This window comes from Argiope bruennichi, chromosome 1 (assembly GCF_947563725.1).
Source record: "Argiope bruennichi chromosome 1, qqArgBrue1.1, whole genome shotgun sequence".
Lineage (NCBI taxonomy): Eukaryota > Metazoa > Arthropoda > Arachnida > Araneae > Araneidae > Argiope > Argiope bruennichi.
The window spans coordinates 97101681-97119805 of record NC_079151.1 but is presented as its reverse complement, the minus strand read 5'-3'; the positions used below and the strand labels follow the sequence as shown (position 1 = coordinate 97119805).

At 27.8% G+C, this 18125-nt stretch overlaps 1 protein-coding gene across 2 annotated transcripts in view; it reads left to right on the top strand.

Moving 5' to 3' along the window:
• The window catches only part of LOC129966673 (TBC1 domain family member 2B-like), a 259741-nt gene extending 241616 nt beyond the window's left edge, over nucleotides 1–18125 (top strand). The window contains exons 18-20 of one of the 2 annotated variants that reach the window (XR_008784287.1): nucleotides 3504–3581; nucleotides 7456–7542; nucleotides 16504–18125. Coding sequence is in view for 1 of the 2 variants with exons in the window: in XM_056081190.1 (XP_055937165.1) it covers nucleotides 3504–3581; nucleotides 16504–16599 (174 nt within the window). In the remaining variant the exon portion in view is untranslated. The remainder of the gene's footprint in view (nucleotides 1–3503; nucleotides 3582–7455; nucleotides 7543–16503) is intronic. The other variant, XM_056081190.1, reaches the window with a different exon arrangement.

The window sequence follows — 18125 nt, the reverse complement described above, 5'->3', positions numbered from 1 at the left end:
TTACATTTGCGTTGAAAGTATGCAAAAATTATTTTTCTTGTACTATTTTATTAGTTTGAGATTGAAAGTTATTTAAAACTTCAATATTTTTTGCTACTAAGTGATAACATGCTTTTATGTGTTCTATATAATTCATTTGAATAAAGCGATTTCAAAGTTTAGTGAAGTTTTATACTGTGATTTTTGTTTGTATTCATGGAAAATATATGGAGAATTCTATAAAACTCATACTTCAAAGAATGAAAAATAAGAAATTCAAACCATTTTTTTTTTATCGTACTCAAGCAAGGGATTAAACAATGTTTAAATCCCATTTAAGTATTTTACATGTTTAAAAGAGATTTAAAAATTCAGTTAAAGTCTTTTATTACCTTATTAATTTTCTCTCAGTAGAAATTTTAAATAATATTTTTGATAACTGGTAGAACTTTTTGAACTTAAAACCCTCTTTGAACTGGTTAAAAAAAAGCATGTCACCTTAACCAAATCTTAATTGTAGCAGTTCTTAACTAGCTGAAATAAATATTTATTAATATTTATTTCCGATGCTATTTTAATTGTTTTTGCATCAGGTTTAAATTAAATTTTAATTTTTTGTCATTGATTTAAATAATTCATCGTCAATTCCCCACCCAAAAGAATTAAATTAGTAAATAAATTTTCCATAGAATTTTTTTTAGTAATTTTTATTTTAATAGATTACTGACAACAATTTTATCACAAAGCTGATACATTACACCATACATTAAATAATTTAACTAGGAATCTAACACTGGAAAATGAATTGAGTCTATATTAGATGCTTGGATATTTGACTGTTGGCTGCGATCAAACGTTCTAGCGTTGCCAGTTACCTCGTGTCTGGAACATTAATATTTACATCCAATCAGCCGATCTGCGTGCTGCAATCAGCCCTAGGCCTTATCTTGCCCCTCTTATGTCCACCTCTTCACAGTGACAGTTACAGCGACAACTGAAAGATCAGTTTCGTATTGGAAGCCATGCCCGCGATTAGTTATTAAGTTAGGGGAGGAAATGCTGTAGTGTACTGAGTAGTGCTATCCCGGAATTGTGTAATTCACTTTAGTCTGGAGGTAATCGGTTATCTCGTTTGTGCATTGCAGCGGCCTTCGTGAATTGTTAGTTACCTACAGCGCAGAGATGATGATGATGCACCGAAGAACAGTTCCTCGTCCCATTGTTCAATTAACTAGTTTTGGAAGGAGAATCTTGGCAATTGGTTGATAAATCGATTGTCTTGTCAATTGATGGGATTTAGTTAGTTCTAATGGAAGTATGAGATATGAAATACAAAGAGAAAATTGCTGATTGATTTACGGTTTCAAATAAAATAAGGCTGATTGTGTCTATATTTACGGAAATGGAATCTAAAACATCCATAAAATATTTCTATGCATTTAAATAAATTAAACTATTGATTGAAATATAAAATATTTTGCTTTATCCTTTAATTATCTTTGTTAGCCTTCTTCCTATATATTTTGTTCAAATTACCTTTTAGATGCAGATAAGTAGACATATTTTTGAAATGAAACACGCTTGCGCCCGCACACACACACACACACATTACATCACTATATGTTATGATGCAAATTTATATTATTAAGAGCTAAACATAACAACCACGGGTTCAAAAATAAATTTACTTACATTCACAAGATATATTGCTAATTGGTTAACAATTCAATTTCCTGTAAATATCGGGCCCACTTTCGAGAATGCACTTTCGTTTTGATTTAGTGATGAATCGATAGGATAATTTAGATATTTAGGGATTCCGTATGATTTTTTTTGATAAATCATATCATTTACGTGTGATTTAATTTTAATTTATATATATAAAAAAGTTACAGTTTTCTGTAGAAAACACTGAACAATAGTTTAATTTCGTTTCAAGATACTCTTATTCTTGTCTACCAAATGTGCTTATTTCATAAAAAATACTGAATTTTTTTGGTAATAATTTTTGGCTAACTTGTAACAAAAATTTTATTAGTCCAAAGCATAAAACTATGTCATGATAGTTGCCTGTAGTGTCTGTATATTAAAATTAAGATAACTTTTAATCAAATCTAAAGCGTAATCAGTAAAAAATCGTATACATGTAAATTCATGGATTTCTTTACCCATGCAAAATATATGAGCATGAATTACCTATTGACAACTTTGATAGTTTAAAAATAACAAATAAGGTCTTATGGTTTAAAAAGTTTATATTTACTGATAATAAAAATATGTGTGCATGCGTGTGTCTGTTGGCACTTTACAAACCAGACATTTTGGTCTACAGTTTGGAGCATATATATGTTAGCGAGTGGGAATGTGCACTTTGGAGAAATTTTTGTGAAATTGTTATTAATTAAAAATTAAGCTGAATTTAAAGTATTTTTTCGTAATAACTTCTAAAAATATTATTGCACGAAAATAAATTTTACACGTTTTTAAATTTCAAAAAATTATCTTTTTAGTGATACCAATTTAGTAATTGTGTTAACTTTGCCTGAATTTTGACACTTTTTTAAATATTGTTTTTGCTTTTTTTTAAGAATTGTAATTAAACTGCAGTCTTAAAATTTAAACCGTTTTCTTAGTTTCTTCAAATATTTAATCGCGTGATTTTTTTTCCGTTATTGAAAGCTAAAAAAAAAGAATTTTATTTAATGCATGTATAGTTTACAACAAGAATAAAAAAATTAAATTATAATTTAGAAGGCATATGAAACAAGTCATTTACGTTTTTAATAGTGCTATGATGTTACAGAATGCGTGTTCATAAGAAGGGTTCATGTGCTGAATACACTGAACATATATAAGAACGAAAAATAACGCAGCTTTAATGTCTTAAAATTCTACGGAATCATAGACATAACTTTTATTTAAAAGATTTATCTAAAGGTTTATATAACCAATACTCCCGGGGCGATAGCTAGTCGTCAAAGACAACTAGATTCGTAATATATTCTTGCTTTGAGTGATGAGATTTTGACTCTATAGTTTTGTGTACGAAACGATTCTAGTGTGGTTTTTTTAGTACGTACGTCGAGATATAGTTATATAAAATGCAGATTTGAATTATGAATTTGGACTCTGTAGCTTTGGGAACGGAAAACGATTCTATTATAGTTTGATTTTTAGTACACATATCGAGATATAGTCATATTAATGTTGACTTTCCATATTTCCAGTTTCACATGGTATTTAGTTTTTTTACATTGTATTAAACACAGAATGAGATAATAAAGTAACCATAGTTTTTAATTTTTTTAAAAATTTATTTTAAATGCTTAAAATATACTGTAAGAATCTCGTAGTTTTATACTTGCTTTCACAAAATGTTTACATTTAAATGATTTTTCTTGATATAATTTATTTTTCTCAAAAATGACGGCATTCAATAAAAATTAATTAAAAAGAGCCTTCTCCATAAAATAAACTTTGTTGATTCCTGTTGGAATTTAATTCTTTATTCTTTTTCTTTTCAGGTCGCTTTCAACGAGCTCAATCCCTTCCCTCAACGTGTAATCAATTCCAAGCGTAGTCATCATTTCCAGATAATAAGGGTAAGTTCCTTACAGGGTGATATATACTTATCATTAGAATGATAATATCATTGTCGAAAGATAATTAAAAATGTGTCACGTTTGTTATGCTCAATCAACTATCATAAGTACGATCTATTTTACTTGTGATCAAAATTCTTTCTCTTTTTCTGTTGTTTTGAAATTTTTTCTTGGCGCTAAAAGTTTTAAGATTTATGCATTACAATGCAAGTAAATGGCATATAATAAGAAAAAAAGAAAAGAAAAATTTGCTCATACCCTTAAAATCAGAAAGAGAAAATAAAGTGAGAAGCAAAAGAATAAAAAGATGTCAAGATACAGTTACTAAGAAATCAGCTGCTCGTTACCAGTTGCTGCAAGCCTCTGCAGTTTTAGTGTAGACTTTTACATTACATGCTCATATTACTTAGATGACATGTTCGTGTACTCAGAGGCGAAGCGAATTTTGGATTCTGGGAAAAAAGTCTTAGTCTGCTCTAGTTTGAGGTTTTAATGAATCCTAGTATTCTGATAGTCTAGGTTTATGCAAATAATTTCATGTGGCATCATTAAGTCTTATTTTTTTTATCCGTTGTTAAATGTCGGTACTAAGCAGAATATTACGTTAGTGTTTAATTTATAATTACATATTAGTTCAACGAAAATCTTTTTCACTGAAATTAATTTATCACTAATAAAGGAAAATGAAGAGCTAAAATTTTGCAAAACAATTAATTACAGATAAATAATTAAAATATAATAAATAAGCACAAATATGTAATTAAGAATAAAATTTGCATTTCTACAGCCTGTAAAATTATAGATGCTAAACACAAATGTTCTTTCCAATTAGATGAAATTTACTTCATTCATTCATTTACTCAAGCTTATAAATTAAAAGTGTGCATTTTTTATATGATTTTTTGTTCATGGTCTTGATTTATTAAAACAGTTTATGAAAAAAATGAAAATTCAAATTTCTAATCCGTGAATTATTAATTTCGTATTTTAAATGAATTTAAGAATTAAATAAAGAATTTTTTTATTAAAATAATAAATTCAGACTAGTTATATAAATATGAATTGTTATTTCCATACATAAGTAAACCAAAAAAGTTTTTGCAATTCAAGCTTTGAATTCTGCTTAAAATATTCATACTTTTGTGTTATTCCTTAAAATATTTTTTTTTTTTCATAATGAAATATGCAAACAAATCTAGATAAATTTGTAAGTGAACAACTGGTCCTGGCAGTGTATATCCTGTCATCTTTTTCCTTAATTACATTTTGGCATTTATTAGATATTCACATGCTTTAAGGAGCTGAATGAATTTTTATTATATCTCCTTGGATATGATTTTCATTCCTTTATCAACAATATTTTCTCTGATTTTTTTTAATAAAAATAATTCTCATAATTGAAATGCGCCATATTGTAGGTAAAACAGTTACTATTTGCTAATTCCTCGATATAGTATTTTAGATTTTTATAGATCTTAAGATAATATTATTATCTGTAATATTAAGCGAGGAAGTTTGATATAAAATATTATTCCAAATTATTGATCTCTTACGAGTTAATTTTTGATTGTTATTTCAAATATTTGCAGATAGATTTCCGAGACTTAAAAGTTGTGTATTGATACTTGGTACTTATTTTATTTTACTTCAAATAACGACACATTTTCTGTCCTTAATATATATTGTTTGTTGTAACAGAAAATCTTCCTTCTGTATGGCAATTGATTTTAATTTTTCTAATGTCTTTTTTTATGTCATTGAGACTCAAATTCGAAATTTTCATTACAATCTGTTGCACAATAACAGATTTCTTATCAGACTCATTCTCACAAGATTTTTTCGTATTGTTTTCTTCTCTGATAAATTCGAACCTGTTGCAGGCTTACGTTTCATTCATGAGATTAGAAAAATGGCTCCATTTTTCCGTGATTAAAATATAACGTGTATAGACATTTTTTCTGCAAATACTATTCATTTTTTTCGTAATTTTTTATTTCGTATTTTCGTTTTTTTTTTATTTGTAATTGAAATAAATTTGGTTATTTTTAAGAAATATTCCTTTTTTTATGAGTGCACTATGAATTAGATAAAATTAATTTGAAAGATTTTATTCCTTTGAATATTTTATATTTATTTTTATAAAAATTATGAATCACTTTAAATTATATAAATTATGTATTGACATAATTATTAAATCAAAAATAAAAATCGGAATGCTTTTCTTCTTTGCACAGTATTTAAATCATTATTCTAAAATTTTGTATTAAGGTTCGAGGGTCGTTTTTTATCTACGCACCGACGGACCAAAAAAAAAAAAAAGTGTAAAGAATAAAATAATCTCTTTTTTTTTTTTTTTTTTTTTTTGCAATCATAGTTATTTTTTAACTCAATTACCATGAAGATTCAAGCATTTTTTTTTTTTTTTTTTTTTTTTTTTTCATATCGATGTATCACATTTTTTTGTTTTTTCTAAAAAAGTTATCGCAAGTGATGCGAAATGGGCCTTAACGTACCTTTGGAGCTTCTCATTACTTTGGAAGTTCTATGACATAAGGAAATAATATAGAGTAGATATTCCTAAATATCCATCATTGAAAGTCACAATTTTGTGATACTCGTCTGTGATATCGTTGCATGGGATTTCAGCATCCTTAATTTCTTTCGAACGACTTTATCAACTCAGTGAACAAAATTTTTACTTGTAATGGTCTTGTACTTTCCCCTCTCTTTCATTGAAAATGCGGCTTATATTTGAGTGATTTTCATCTCTTATTTGAATTGAAGAAAACTTTTCTAAATAAATAATGATTCCTGCCAAATGAAAAGCTATGGCAAATCTTTTAATTTTCTCAATGGTTATATCGAAATCATTGTGTTGTAAGTCGCATTTTCGGTGAAAGGATACAAGAGCAGTTGACTATCGCAACAAAAGATTTTGTTCAACGAGTTTAAAAAGTTGTTCGAAAATAATGGAAGATGTTGAAACCCCATGCAATGATTTAATCAGCATGTCACTATTGTGACTTTAGAGGATGGATGTTGTTACAAATCTGTAATGTTACTTCCCAGCATGGTGAATTTCATCGTAGGAAAAACCGTTTTACGATCGGCTCTATAGGGTGCTGATCAGATGTTAGATCAGTGACCCCCGAACTTGGCGACTTTGGCGATAGAATGGATGATATTAGAATCTTCAGAAAATTTGACTATAGTACCAATAGGAGCTGAGATATGTTTGATTGTTCGAGAACCTTTTCTGTCCTGTTCCAGAAACTTAAGACTTAGAAACCAAACCAGTGGAAGAACTTCCGTAACAATATTTAGAAATTCCTGCTCTATATTTTTTTCCTTTAAAGGCATTTCAAAGAACTTCAAATTAATGAGTAGTTTTAAAGGAGCTTAAAGTGTATTTCACATCACTGGAGCTAACTTTTTTCGAAGAGAATATAATAAACCTGATCGGCCGCTATGAAAAATGTCTGAATTTTCATAGCGATGAGGTCGAAAGGTAACTATGATTGTACAAAACTTTTGGAAATAAATTCATTTTGTTCTCTACTCTTGCCTTTTTTTATAACTCATCGGAGCATGAAAAATGAAGCAATTCGAGTGTTTTGAATATTTGTGCTCATGAAATTTGTATAAAACTAAATCAATTTGTCGTTTTATTAATGTTTCTAGAAATTGATGAACTCTCCAACATCTGGCTACAAACGTTCAGTTACAAAAACCAATTAATTCCCCCCCCCCTATAAATTTAAATCAATTTATTCCTAATTTGTCCTGATATTTGATAGCTTGAATCATTGTATCGTAGTTTTAGTAACAAATTCGACTGTTAGTTTTTAGAAACATTTCAGATTCTTTCTTGCAGTGGTTTCTGCCGTCAGCTGTCTTTTACATTAGCTGACATAGTTTACATTTTTGGAAGCACTAAAAGTGAACAAATTTTCTTCATAAGGTAAGATGAAAAATTAGTTTACTAATGGCTTCAGACAGTTCTTTCTTCTAAGTTTTCTTTGCTAGAAAATACATCATAGCTCTTTGCATGGCTTCAGTGAATTTCATCGATTTATTAGAAGCTTTGTCTCTGGCTTTAATGAAGTCTGTCTTAATAAGTTTCAATGGAGATGGGTAAATTGACTGAGCACTTTCAGATGAAGTTTTCTCAGTTTAACCGTGCTTATTAATTAAATTACATGAAGTAATAAAAACTTATCTTCCTTTTCAATTAGTTTTAATTGCATCTAATCAATTACTTGAATTAGCTATTTTATTTCCTGAATTTAATTTCACTCATTAATTCACTAAGTCTGTATTTATTTTGATCTTCTAACTGATTAAAGTGATTTGCTTAATTATTTACGAAAGTAAGTAAAAAGGAAGTAGTAGTATTAGCTTCATATAATCCTTGATTTGTCTATTGATTTATATTCATTCCTATTATGATTTGTTATTATCGACTCTCGATTCTTGAAACTATATTTTTTAACAATTATTTTTTTTATATTATCTCACCATTTTTTAAAAATATTTTTAATAAAGAAATCTTGTATAAATGGATGTATAGTGTATCCACGACTCTAGCTCTCTCTCTCTCTCTCTCTTATTTATCATTATATCCATGGATTTACCTACATTGATTATGCAAATTCTCTACCCCTCTATTGCTTGCTAATTGTAAGTTTATACATAATTTTTTTTTAAAATTCATTTTGTCCATCAAATGGTTGGTTGGTGTTGAAAATATTATGCATAAAGTGCTGTTGAATATAATTATGTCAAAATAAATTCTAATTTCAGCTTCGTAATCATAGGAAAATCTCAATTCATAATGCTTAAATTCACTGTTAGCCTTACATCACTTTAATGTTTTAATAGCTATTGTTAAGAAAGAAACAATATTGCTGTCACAATAGATCTTGGATAATGTTAGACTTCAATCCCACTCCTCTTATGTAATGAACATACTAAAAAACTTTTGGAATTGCTTTCAACAAACTTTCTTTGAAAAACTACTAATTTACAAATTGCCACTTGGAAATATATTTTTACGTGAAAGATTTCGTGCGCTGATTCTCATATATGTAATTGAACATAAATTAAGAGATAAATATATGATTGGCGTCATCTCAACTTGGTTGAAAGTGAACCTGTGACTGAGTTCCCATATTGAGAAGTCACTCTGGATATTGAATCTAGCTATCTACACTGGAAATAACGATGAAATTATGATATAATCTGAATTATAATGTGTGTGTGTGTGTGTGTGTGTGTGTGTGTGTGTGTGTGTATGTGTGTGTGTGTGTGTGTGTGTGTGTGTGTGTGTGTGTGTGTGTGTGTGTGTGTGTGTGTGTGTGTGTGTGTGTGTGTGTGTGTGTAATGATATTTTAAACGTTAATTTCAATTTAATTAATTTCCAAGGTTTTATCTTAATTTAGCCCATACTCACTTTATTCAAAATATTCTCTTTTTTCTTAATCCAATTTCACTGTCCAAGAGCTTTTTTCTCATTCCTTTCTGTGTTGTTCTGTGTGCTCATCGCTTGCACATATGCCTGCTTCTCTTAAACATTTTATCCCTGGTCTTATATAACCTGAGATTTTGATAGGGAAAATATTTCTTTACAGTGCTAATTATTAAGATTTCGATAGGGACTTTCGTTACACGCGTCGAAGAGGTAGGGGAAACACGGGGATCTTTTAAAAAAAGAATGTGTCCCGTCAGCGGTATTTTGTCCCCTCACGCGGAATGTGGGAAAGTTAAGCTTTTAGCTGATTCAGCAATTCTACATACATATCTCTTCTCTTGAATTAATTAAGTAGAGAGAAATTGGATCAAGAAATAAGAGAATATTTTAGAATAAAAGTTACTAAGGGAACACTTGACATATATCAGCATGTCAAAGGGACATTTTATCCTTTAAAATTATTGCTTGCTTGTAACTTAAATACAGATTTGAGACAGGATTCAGACTAGTGGTTGTATATGAAAGATCGAAATTTCTTCGGTTCATTTTGAACGTCTTAGCAAAGGATTATTAAGATTGTGAGTTTCTAATTATCGTAGCTCAGTTGACCATGGATAAATTTCAAATCTCACTAAATGAGTTCTCGGCATTTATGTAGGAAAATCGTCTATCAATTACCTTGAGGATAGAATAATCTGAAAATGGAATTGAAAAATGTTTTTGTATCCCCCCCCCTAGGAATTATACTCATGAAATTATTAAGTGAAGAAATGTAAAATTACTTAAGAATTGTGTTTTCATTGATGAGTTAGCTTCAAATTTATATGCATGTATCCGTATTAGCAATATTTTATTCTTTTTTACACGTTAATGATGATTTAAATTTTATCTGTTAATTGGATCTAACGTTGTTTAACGGAAATCCTCTGAGTTAACTTCATAAACTTAAAGCTATGAAATGGACTGTTTAACTTCTAATGTGTTTTTGTATGTGTCAAATAACTGGCTTTTGAACAGATTTCAAAATAAACTAGAAATAAAAAAATTCAAATACTGTTGATATACTTTTCAAAAGGTCTGAATTTACGTTTCAATATTTTAATATCATTCAGTTATTAAATCCATTTACAATCACTAGATTTTATATAGTTTTTTGTTTCAATATATTTATTTTCTGAATTTCGACATTTTTTTTTTTTTTTAATTTTGATTCTGTTTTAGATTTATGGTAAAGTAAATTATTCCTTTGTAAAAAATATCCCCTTACTTCTAAGATAGATGGCGCCATGATATTATTCAAATTCGAGCTTTTCGATGAGAGATTCTTTTACACACTGTCAATTTGTGCAATAGATGGCGCCATGGTATTATTCACATAATACAATTATTACTTATTCCATCATTTTTATTGTATTATCCAACAAAAAAAGAAAGTAATAATAATTGTTTTAAATTCAACACTCAAGCATCTTTCTGTGGCTGGGGAAAATTTGATACAAACTATTTTTTTCACAAATGGAACATTTTCATTTCAGTTTTATTTCATGTAATAAATTCAGTTTAATTTCATGTAATAAAAGCGACAAATATGCATCTAAAATATCCTGAATCTGTAATCTATACTTATAACAAAGCTCAATGTGTGTGTGTGTGTGTGTGTGTGTGTGTGTGTGTGTGTGTGTGTGTGTGTGTGTGTGTGTGTGTGTGTGTGTGTTGGCGCTCTACAGGCCAGACCGTTTGACCTACAGCTACCAAATTTGGTACATGTATATCTTGGAGGTTGGGAATGTGCACCTGGGGTTCCTTTTTTTCGAATTTTTAATTAGAATTTTAATTATTAATTAAAAACTAACTTTCCCGCCAAAAAAATCTTCCATTTTTCCCACCGCCAACTTTTCCGCCAAAAAAATCTTCCATTTTCCCCACCGCCAAATGAGAAAGGCTTCAATTTTTTTTTTTCTCCCAACAGTAATGAGGCTAGGGTTAAAAATTTTCGGCGGATTATTTCAATCGATTCTGTTTATTTTCTTAATGTTTGATGCCTTTAAAATTAAACATTGTTAATTAATCGATCTTTCAGATTCATTCTGAAGTACTTTTGAATTAAAATAAAACAGAATAAAGGAAATTAAAAATTTCTAATCCGCATAGCGTTACCCCAACTGGCGTAGAAAAAATCACGTATTTGCGTTACGTAACTGGGGAAGAAAATTCACGCATGCGCATTCTGTTCTGATTGTTGCCATGACAACCGTTATCAATGGATGATTTAAATTATTTTTGAGTTAGTCGCATGCTTTTGTTAGTAAATTGTATTTATGTTAGTTATATATTTTTTGTATATGCTTATAGTTTTAAGTACATTGTTTTTTAAGTAGTTTTTTTAAAACCTGTTTTCAACCGTTTATTTTAAACGATTCGTTTTATTTTCTTAGTGTTTGATGCATTTAAATTTAAACATTGTTAATGAATCGATCTGCTCATAATGAATCTAAGAAAATTTTGTTGACAAACTCTTGAGATATTACATAAATTAAAAAAGATATTCTTTAGTGTCCATAAAGTTTAAACGCTGAGTGACTCTATTTTCAGTAATCAGATTATAAAAATCAGATTATAATGAAATATTATTTTTTCTAAAAAATAAATTCAAGAAAAATTATTTTATTATCTTTTACCTTACCTATACTATTAATCCAATAAATTATTTTAAAGCTAATTTTCTTTAATATGAACAGGATATCCATTCAAATCCGGGCCACACAGCTAATTTGTAAACCTTTAGTAATAGATACAAATCTGCTAAAATGGTCTAAATGGAAAATGACTATATTTTATGTAACTTGATTCAATAAATGCTCTAATAAATAACGAATTTTTCATTTTACTTAAAGCTTCTGCTGTGGAAATCGCGTTTAACAAAATGTTCTTTGAACACTAATATTTTAAATAAAAAGAGTTAATTTCCAATCAACTAAATCAATCACTTAAACTGACTGATTTATGAAAATTTAAATATCACTATTCAATAAAAAAAGATAATTTTAGATTTTCCGTCGATCGTTTCAAAGAAAATACGCTAACCAGCGCGCAGGTTTCTCAAGATTAATTGGCCTAAGATTATGAAAATGTTGAGTTTTTCTAAATTTTTAATATTTAAAGTTTCATAAATCAGTCTTAGTTGATCGTGAAAAATAAAAACATTTCATTCATTTATTTAAAATTTGGTGTGTCCAGAATATTTCTCAGAATATGATACCTTACTGCATTAAATTTAGACTCCATAATTTTTGAAATATTATAGGCCGGAACAAAATATTATTATTGATTTCATTTCAATCCTTTTGAAAGCAAAACTAAAAACTGAATTTTATGCTGAATCTGAGAAATTTTTGTTGAATTATTCTTTGAGATATTACATAAATTATGAAAAATATTTTGTAGTTCACATAAGACTTAAATGCCGAGTGATTCTGTTTGCAGTACTCATATTCAATAATAATAATAATGAATAAATAACAATAAAAATGATAAATAAAATGAAAAGCTTGGTTTTATTAAAAAATATCTTTTTATTAATTGCAATTTCAGTATTTCCACTTTAAATTAAAGTTGAAGTTTTACCGGAAATGACAACAAATTAGCAAAATATATATAGTAAATTGAACGAAACGATCTAAACAACAGTATAAGTTTGGTATGACTATCAAAATTTGAAGATTAAAAATGCTTTGTTTGAGAAGCTATTAAGAGACCAGTTACTTAAAATATTTAATTGAAAATTGTAGCGAGCGGTAATACTGGCGAACCGACTGGTCGCCAAAGGCGGCTAGTCAATTATAAAGTAAGGATTTTCGGTGAAAAAGGAGAAGAGGAAAATGTGTAATTAGGATTTTCAAAAAAAAAAAAAAAAAAAAAAGGAAAGGAAAGCTGAGTTTTTATTCTTTTTTAAAAGCAACAGCAAAATAATTCATAATTTTTGTCATCTGTTTTCTTCTATTTCTGTGCCATAACAGAGATAGAGCCACATGCTCTATCATATTTTTAATTCTTTTTCCCCCCTCTTTACTCACAAATGTATAGAAAGCATCGGAGAACTTCTTTGTCTTCATTAGTTTAAATAATTATGATATCATGATGTCCTATTTACTTGTATAATATAATCTGATGGTTAGTTTGTAATTATTTAATTACTATTATTTTAAAGAAACATAATTCAGCTATTTAAATATTATATTCTAGACATCTATCAAAATTTGAAACCATTCTCAGATACTTTGCCATTTGCGTAGCTCTAAGTTGGCTTAGTATAATGCTGTTCGCTTTCTTACAGAGAAGGTTGCATTATAATAGAATCTTTTCTTGAAGAGGCAATTAATATATTAGGTTTTTTTTTTTTATTATTATCCTAAAAACATGTTATGTATTAAATATCAATTTGAACTTTTTTTTGTTTGGATACCATGTCATTAATTTTTTTACTTTTTCTTTTGTTAAATAAAGGCAGAAAAAACAGTTATACGTTAGTAAATCCCTTCATTTATTAAACTTTGAAATTACTCGCACTATTTCATTTGAAAGTATAAGAAGACAGTTTACCTTATCAAGATATAATTAGAAAGGTTTATAAGTTATGCCTTATAGTTAAATAAATTTCAATATATCGTCTAAAGATTCATTTGCCAACCTTTGTTAATACAATGTGGTGTTTCCATTATTGAATAAATAAACTTTCCTGGTGGTATAACCATAATTAATGATATTAATTACTCAAGGATAAGGAAATAAGTGCGATATAAATTCATTGCATGTATTTAATTCTCTACTGTTATTTAAAAAAAAAAAAAAAAAAAATTCTCTTTCTACATCTAGAACGAACCGATGTAATAAAACTATGATTAATTGTAAATTTACTTCTATAATAAATGTATTAGATAAAAAATTTTTTACTTTGTCAAGCTTTCCTTAAACTATTTGGTAGTTCGCTCTGTCCATAACTATGAGTTGAATTACACAAAAATTACTATCGGCCACGCAATAGTATTACTAGCAAACAAAAGCACCGCTGACATCTGTCTTAGAACATTTGTTAGAATACTGTCGATTATCAATTGTATCTGTGAGAAGTTGGTAATATCACAAACTGTTGAGAGTCATTTCAGTAATTAATTTTTTTGAATTTTTTTTATTTAAATCAATTTATAATAGATTTTTAGTCACTTCGTTTTATCAAATTCTTTCGGGAAAGCATCAATACATCGGGTCAAATTGACAATTCATTGATGATATTCTTAAATTAACCATTTTGGACTGCTAATTTGACATTTGTGGATGTTGCTATGGATGCATGCGCTTTAATCAAATGCGCTTGCTGTGTGTACGTTTAAAAAAAGTTTTGCAAAGTTTCAGATTCTCGGTTAATTGCGCTCAATACACTATTCTAAATCCTCACATCGTCCCGATTGTCGAAAATAAATCTGTTAAGTTTTCTTCCATGCTCGTGTCAATTATTTTCAGTCAGGAGCATCCAAATCAGGATGGTTATTCCGCTTTATATTTGGGGGGGGGGTATCTTTTATTTTTATATAATATAACAAAAGTAAGCTTCCTCAAGATCTTCGATGTCCTTTAAACTATAATGGACTTTGCAAAACTAAAAATTTCAAGTATATATTTTTAATAATGAAACTTCATTAAAATATTAAATTATGTATGAATCTCTAAATTGCCATATTTGGTCCAAAACCGATTTGTTTTCTATTTCAAAAGATGACAAGTGTACTCAAAAATATGGTTTTGTTTTTAACGCATAATTAAATTTTATTATTTTACATTTTTTAATGCTTGAATTTATTTTCACAAATTCTACATTTTTTTTAACTGAGTGACATTTATGTTGGATTTGTTATTTTACTTATATTCAAATTAGATAATTTGTTATATTAGTAATCTTGAAAAGATGTTGGATTTGTTATTTTACTTATATTTGAATTAGATAATTTGTTGTATTAGTAATCTTGGAAAGTCATATTATCCTTATATTAGTCTTATGAAATTTTTCTGATTGATTTACATATTTTGTGTTTTATTTCATACTCCATTAAAAAAATTATCCAGGAATTTTAATTTTAATATTGGTGTGAAGCTATCTTTTATTTTTTAAAAAAAGTTTCTTTTGTTTCCAGTTTTAAATTATCGAGTTTATTGCATTAAAAGTATTGATGATTTCAAATGAAACCGAAACATAAAATTGTTTTAAATCTTTGATGTCGTCTAACTTAGTTTTTATGTAATGTTGATTTTATAGGTCTTGCAGCCATTTTAGTTGCTTTTGTTCTTTTTGCTTGTTCATACTCAGTTGTTGCTACTATTTCTAAACCATACAACTATTTAACAGAATATAATAAACCGATTATTTTGAAAGAAAGCAAAATTTTGCATGGCATATAACTTGATTTGCTGAAAGGGCCACAACCTTTCTATAGAATTCAATATACTTTCTATTTGTAGATGTCGCCACATGTTGACTATTTCTTTCCTGCAGAGCTTACTATTTCATTATTTTTTGCAACGTTTTAAATATTTTGAAATCTACTATTCCTCGGCTTAACAATGCCTATTTTCATTCATTTCTTTAATTGCTTCTTGTTAACATTTTCACTGTAATAAATCCACAGATTTCGACACTTGAAAATTTATCAGAAAATTATATATGATGTACATTTAGGGATTGATTTGAAATATTTATGTTTATTATTATAAGAATTATACCTTTAAAAATTTTATTTATTGATTTATCTTATAATTAATGAATGCTTTTATCTATGTTTCAGTACTTTAAAAGTAAAAGCTATTTTGTAATTTACCTCATGTGTATCCAGTTTTCTGATCATGGTTTCTAAAAGATTTCCATCTTCTTAACATGCTTTAGTTCATATAAATTTCAGTCAATACTAAATTTATTTATAAAATTATATTGATGTCATTATTTTTTAAAAGGAAAGATATCGCTATTAGCTCTCGAAAGTGGGCGATGTCTCCACAATATTCGATATTCTGAATATTGGGAAGTACCGTGAATATATCGTAAAAAAGATGGTGGGAATTTTCTACTACTAGAGATTGATGATTTCATATCGAAAGGTAACAAAAAGTATGACTAGTATTTGATTTTTAATCTTCTGCAGAATATTGATATGCTGCAATTATCTCAGTTGTAAGTATATCTACTAAGTGGAGATACTTTCTATTGATATTAGAATTATTATATTCGCAGCTTCCTTCTGTAGTAGTACATTGTATAATATCAAAAACATCGAACAGTATTGTACAATATGCAGTTGCATATTGCTACCTGGGTTCTATTACTGCTATTTATTTTCTATTTTGTAGACATGAAAAAAATGCTTGATAAATAATTCAATAGAGAATATATATCCATCTCTTTTGTAGGCTCAATTAGAAGAATTGGAAAACGAGAAAAGAAAAAGGAAGACCGATTCTGAAGAAAAAGTAGCAAAAGTTGACTATATGAGTGAAGAAGATTGACTTGTTTGATAATTATTTCTTACAAGGAAAATTTAAATGATAGTATAATTATAATTTCGATTAGCACTCAATTTTAATGTATGCACTTTAGATAAGACACTTATATCAAACATTATTTTGTTTCAATATAGTTCTAAGGCTCGCATATACTATGTACGACTTTAGAACTTCAAAGTACGTGATTGTTTAAATTTTCAATCATTTAGAAATTCTGGCAATCCATTATTAGTCTATCATCTTTGTAATTGGTATGAAATTCCTTGTATCTTTGTAGTAGAAGAGATTTTTTAAAAAATTGAAGTTATTCAAAAATAACATTGTATTTGAAACTAAGGGAAACTCGATTAAGCGAGAATTAAATGCTCTTTGCTAATTTACAATTAGATAAACAATTATTAATCTAATACTTTTGTAATTTATTAAGTTTTTATTGGAATCTTTCATACATAAAAAATTATATCCTTTAAGGTTTTGATGTAACACTATACAGATAGGCATGATAAGGAAGTGTGTGATCTCATGAAGGAAATGTAGTTAGATAAAAGTTAATTCCATTCCATATTCTTTTATTGATTAACATACTTATATTGGAAAGAAATAACATTATAGATTTTAATATTTTTCTAACAGATATTTTTGAAAAAAGTTTATTTTAGTAGTTTTGTTGATAATCGCTTTTAACGTACATTTTATTTTTGAATTTTTTATTATTTGTAATTAAGTTTAGCAAATAATAATGTGCCATATATAAATGGACTTTATATAGATCATATTTACATTCATACAATGCCTAGCTGATGAATATATTTTTATTAATATTCATTTCTAATAAATAATAATCCCCCCCCCCATGATTTAGGGTTTCATTGATTGACATAAAGTAAGAAAAAAGTAAAAGAAGTAAAGTTCATTGATATAAAATAGAAATGTTCATAATGGAGCTTAAAGTCACAGCGTTAAATCAACGGGTATTGCGTCGCTTAGTAAACAATACTGCCACTCTCAATTTTCTAAATTTTAGAAAAGGAAGAAACTGAATTTTTCATAACTAATATTTTCAACCTTTTTCCCACCTCAGGCCTTTCATGTTTATAACAGATGTGAGGTAAAAGAATTATTTATAATTGGTTATAAATATTCAATATTTTCTTCCTTTCTTTGTGAAAAATTTGAGATAAATGGTGTTTGTTAAGCAATGATACAATGCTGTATAGTTTATTGGGAGCTTATTTGCGTCTAATTATAGATACTGCTCTTTGCCATTTTCATATTCAGAATAGTATTTTTTTATAAACCTACTGAACTTTCTATTTCAGTGAATTTAAATAATGAATATACCAATTCTTTTATAAGTATATTGCACTTCCCTGTTCTATAAATGATTTTTATAGCAAATCAAGAACTGTAGATTAAATATATTAAACTGTATACAGTTTTTTAAAATTATATTGTCAAATTTGCTTTTAAATGCCTTCAAGAAGTACTTTGTTTTTGATTGCAACTTTGTAATTTTTATAATTTGCATG